Source organism: Aplysia californica, unplaced genomic scaffold (assembly GCF_000002075.1).
Source record: "Aplysia californica isolate F4 #8 unplaced genomic scaffold, AplCal3.0 scaffold00589, whole genome shotgun sequence".
Taxonomy (NCBI): domain Eukaryota; kingdom Metazoa; phylum Mollusca; class Gastropoda; order Aplysiida; family Aplysiidae; genus Aplysia; species Aplysia californica.
The window spans coordinates 294,628-300,056 of NW_004797859.1; the positions used below are offsets into that span (position 1 = coordinate 294,628).

Genomic DNA, 5,429 nt, shown 5'->3' on the forward strand with positions numbered 1-5,429 from the left:
ACTAAGATACATCCAGTTAAGGTGCTCGAACAGGAGTGGTTTGCATCACAGGCAGGCACAATTCTCACAGAGCTCACGATCGACGCTCCTCAGCAACAAGATGAGCAACATTCTTTGTTAGAGTAAAGAGACGCACATCGGCAAGATAACGACCGTTCAGTGCTGGAAGAAGCAAAACCGACATAGAGGAACGACAGAGGGAAACAACAGCTAGAAGTAGGACCAAACAGCGGTACCCTCCAACCACCAGCAAAGTAGAACAATATCATTTCAACTCATATAAAACACAATGACAACAACAACCACAACAACAACAACAACAACAACAACAACGACAACAACAACAACAACAACAACAACAACAACATGCCACAGGGGCATATCATGACCTGGAAATATTCAGTGGACATTGAGTCGACAACTAGGGATAAATACTTCCTTCTCGGCACTTTAACCTTGCCAGTTTAATGCACGAAATATTTAACCGAGAGGACATTCACTTGAATTTAACAGAAAATAGCATTCTTCTTTTGTATGTAACTTAAATGAAAAGAATACTTAAAAAAAGAAAAATTCCACAGTAAATGGCATGCTAAACAAAAAAACAAAAAAGACTTTAAAAAATAAGCTATTGTAATATGATATTTCACAATTGGACCGAGTAGCATGAAATCCTGGAACGACAGTCATAGAAAAGGGGGTAAATAAAATTGAACATAAAAGACGTTGTGGGGTGTTCTAATAAACAGCGGTTACAAGATAGATCTTTGTTATCTTCATCAATGCTCCGGCGACCATGTCTAAACGAGATTTTCTTCTGAGGTCTCCGTTGGCATGACGTCAGTCGAAGGGGCTACTCTTCCAGGCCCCAGAACGACGTCCAAGAACGTCCCCGCCTCTTCGGCCGCCATCTAGGTTGTAAGAGAAGAAACGAAATTGGGGTAGGAGAATAGGAAATCATTAGAAAAAGGCGATAGCTTTGGTGTTGTAGAATAGGTCGATAGATCGGCGGATGGGTGGGCCGGAGGTTGGATAAGGGGATGGATGGGCAGGACATACAGGCAGGACAGTAGGTCAGCGGGCATGGAGGCAGGCAGACGGTTAAATAGATAGGTAGGTAGGTAGGTAGGTGGGTAGGTAAGTAGGTAGGTAGTTAGGTAGTTAGGTAGGTAGGTAGGTAGGTAGGTAGGTAGGTAGGTAGGTAGGTAGGTAGGTAGGTAGGTAGGTAGGTAGGTAGGTGAGAAGGTCAGTAGGTATGTAAGTAGTAATGATGGTATTTGGGTAGATAGGCAAGTAAGTAGGCAGATAGGCAGGGAGGCATTCAAGAATGCACATAATAAGCAGAAAAACAGATAGGTAAGGAAGAAAGCTTGTAGGCAAGTAATAGGACAGGCCGGTTGGCGGACAAAAAGGCAAGACGGTGTACAGACAGGTAGATGGGTGGACAGGTAGATAAGAAGACGGCCCTGCAAGTGGGAAGGAGGACCTGTAGGTAGATCGTCGGAAGGTAGGTTGGAGGGCATGCGAGAAGGTAGGCAGAGAGGCAAGCAGACATGTAGGTAGACGGCTTAGGTTTAGAAAGTTTTACGACACTTTCAAAACAATAAGGCCATTTAAGTTCCGAAGATCAGAGGTGTTACAAGAAAGAAACAAACACATGAAAGAAGGAAAAGAGATCAATACGACAGATGTTTGGTAGGAAAGAAGGAGAAAACTACTCCAGAGCACCCGCCAACCACTCACGGTAGGTAGACGGACAAGAAGTTCTGTCGGTAGGAAGATAAGTAGGTAATGGTTATGTAGATATGAAGTTAAGTTTGTAATGATGATGATGATGATGATGTTGATACATGTAATGAAGGTAAAGTTTTAATGACCAATTTATATATCTGCTGATTTGATAAACAAAACAGAAGAAATAATGTTTATATGGACTTGTTGCTTCTGCTATGACGAATGAGCCAAATTCTAGCAGAAAAAGTATTCCACTTTAAAAAAAGGATAAGCCTTAAAAATTGATATCCAGTTGTGGATGTGCGCAGCTGGTTGGCTTCTTTTTTGACTTCAGCATAACGTCTTAATTGTGAATCCTCGTGTATATACGACGAATCCTCAATCATCCAGACAGGAAGGTAGACGGCGCTACTTGTAGGTTCTACTTTTTCACTTTCTCTCGGTTGTTTCTTTCTGTCTGTCTTACTCCTCCCCAGCAATAAATGACCCATATTGTTTCGAGTTGCTTTTCTTTACTCAAACAAAACATAGTGGGTAGTTGGTGGGTGCCTTGGTGTAGCTTGTTTCTTTTTTTCCTCTCAAGCATCTTTTGTCCTTATCTCCCCTCCTTTTTTCATGTTTGCTATTCTCTTGTAACACTAGCACTCTTCGTCACTTGACAACTTTCTTGTGTTGCAGGTGCTGCGAAACGCTTACTGAACCTCTAAACTCAAACAAAGGAAAAGCAAAAAATACAAACAAACAAAACAACCAAACATCCACACAACTGTCAGTAGCTACACAACAACACAGCATTACCGAGACGACGTTTCTGTAGTTTTCAGCGATCTGGTTCAGGATTGGCTGAGCGAGTTCCGCATCTCCCCTGAGGACCGCGAGTGTGTCTTCCGGTCCGCCGGCGGTCGTTGTGAGCAGGGCCACGAACATTGACCTCGGCACTCGCCGACTGGCTACGTCGGTGAAGTACTCAGCTGCGCGGAATGCGGTATCTAAACGACAGACAAGTTCGCTTTTGAGATTAATCATTTTAGAATCCCTCCCCCCCCCTCCACATCCATATCATAGCCTTTTAAAGATTTTAAAACCCCCACCGCCCCCTCCCCTCCAAAACAACAACAACAAAAACAACAGCAATAACAACAACAACGACAAAAACAACCAAATCCACCCCTAGTTACAGCATGAAGAAAATGAGTATTCAATCTGAGAGTACGAAAGTTACGTGTATCGAGTATATTCCGCCTCTCAGCTAGAATATTGTTTCCCATAAAGCCTGGGTCCACTTCCTAAATCAACGAAACCAATGCTTTTACCAATCACTTTGTATCCAAATTTCCCCATTTTCATAATCTGTTTATACCCAAATGTCTACACCGTTTTGTTTTACTTTAACAAAAACTGCCCCATGTTCATAGTCTAATTTTATCCAGTTTTCTCCATCTGATAGTTTTAACACCTTCCCCCCGGGCGGTGCTACTGACTGAAGTGTCTTTAGACCGTTCCTAAAGGGGGACATTAACCATGTTCTTATGCACAGTAGAATTGTAATTGCAAATGGGCTGATTCATCAATGCCATGCTTATAACTGTGCCTGAACTGCAACAGGGAACTGCTGCTTTTTTCTCTAATCCTTTCTATCGTCATTTTTCCTCTACTTCTTTTGTATGTTTTAACACACTCTTGTGACCCGCTATTTCCGGGGTGCATTGATAGTCGAAGCAGACTTTATGCTGTTGAAGCTAGAGAGGTGAACAGAGTAAGCCTGATTCCCTGTAAGGACTTATCTGTTGACATCCACCCCTTGGCGCCCATATGACCTAATACAGTTGCGAGCGCCGTAAAACCTCTACTAAAACAAAATAGTTTTGACTTACTCAGATTTCTCCACACTTTATAGTCATCTCTCCACTTTTTATACTTAATTTGATCCAAAGTTTTCCATCTTACCTGAAATAGCCTCAGGAGGTATGTTGTCAAAAGTTACCCTGAGCACACAATTGAGCGTCTCTGCCATGGACCCGTGCCACATTTTACTTAAGTCCCCCCTACCTTAGTAGTTTACTTTAACGAAAGTTTTTCTATCTTTATAGTTAACTTTTACTCATATTTCTTCACCTTTACCTTTTCCTTTAACAAAAGCTCTCCAGCCTTCATACTTAATTTGACCCAAATTCCTCCACCTTTAAAATTAACGTTTAATACAAATGTCTCCTTTTTTATAACTCACTTTAAAATAAAAAATCAATCTTTATACTTACTTTTACCCAATTTTACTATCTTATCTGAAACAGTCTCAAAAGGTATGCTGTCAAGGTCTCCCTGAGCACACAGTAGAGTAGCTTTGCCATGAACCTCTATAACTTTTACCCAAACTTCTTCATCTTTATAAATCACTTTAACAAAACAATCAATCAAACAACAAACAAACAAACAAACAAACAATCCACTTTTTACCCCAATTCTGATACATAATTGTTTCCATCTTACCCGAAATAGCCTCAAAAGGTACGCTGTCAAAAGTCTGTGTGAGCACACAGTTGAGTGTCTTTGCCATGGACGTCTACCACTTTTAACGAAACTTCTTCATCTTCATATTACCTAAAAAAAAACCCCATCTGACAACAAACAAAGAAACAAACAATCAAACAGACTACCCAGTTTTATACTCAATTATACCCAGATTTCTCCATCTTACCAGGAATAGTCTCAAAAGGTCTGCTGAGCACACTGTAGTGTCTCTGTCATGGACCTCTACCATTTTTACCCAAACTTCTTCATCTTTATAGATCACTTTAACAAAACAATAAATCAAACAAACAAACAAATTGATCTATTCAATATTTCTACCATTTCTACTTCATTGTTTCCATCTTACCAGAAATAGCCTCAAAAGGTATGCTGTCAAAGGTCTGTGTGACACACTGTTAAGTGTCTCGGCCATGGATCTCTGCCACTTTTACCCAAACTTCTTCATCTTTATAGATCACTTTAACAAAAAAATCAAACAAACATACAAACATGCAAACAAACAAACAAACAAACAAAAAATCCAAGTTTTACACCAGTTCTGCCACCCTCTTGTTTCCATCTTACCCGAAATAGCCTCAAAAGGTACGCTGTCAAAGATCTGTGTGAGCACTCTGTAGGGTGTCTTTGCCATGGACCTCTACCATTTTTCCCCAAACTTCTTCATCTTTATTGATTACTTTAACAAAACAATCTAACAAACAAACAAACAAACAATCCAATTTTTACACCAGTTCTGATACCTATTTGTTTCCATCTTACCCGAAATAGTCTCAAAAGGTATGCTTGCCCTGGACCCTTGCCACTTTAAACCAAACTTCTTTATCTTCATATTACGAGTACAAAACAAAACAAACAAACGAATAGATCTATTCAATATTTCTACCATATCTACTTAATTGTTTCCATCTTACCCGAAATAGCTTCAAAAGGTATGTTGTCAAAGGTCTGAGTGAGCACACCGTTCAGTGTCTCGGCCATAGTTCCCTGCCACTCCCTGAACCTCCTCAGTCCCTGATTCAGGCCCTGGACAGCCCCACGGAGAAAGTTACTGCCCTCCTGACGCTCTCTCCTGCCAAAGGATGGTGACGATGCGTTAGAGATTTGTGTAAAAATGTTTGAGAGTGTTTGTTTGTTTGTTTGTTTGTTTGTTTGTATATATATATATA

General features: G+C 40.6%; 1 protein-coding gene across 1 annotated transcript in view; it reads right to left on the minus strand.

The window, feature by feature from the left end:
• Nucleotides 1-430: 430 nt before the first annotated feature.
• LOC106012970 overlaps nucleotides 431-5,429 on the minus strand; it is a 10,071-nt gene continuing 5,072 nt past the window's right edge. Inside the window, exons 3-5 of the mRNA XM_013087455.2 lie at nucleotides 5,175-5,332; nucleotides 2,533-2,723; nucleotides 431-911 (exon numbers count right to left, since the gene is read on the minus strand). Coding sequence (XP_012942909.1) covers nucleotides 801-911; nucleotides 2,533-2,723; nucleotides 5,175-5,332 — 460 coding nt within the window. The 3' untranslated portion in view covers nucleotides 431-800. The remainder of the gene's footprint in view (nucleotides 912-2,532; nucleotides 2,724-5,174; nucleotides 5,333-5,429) is intronic.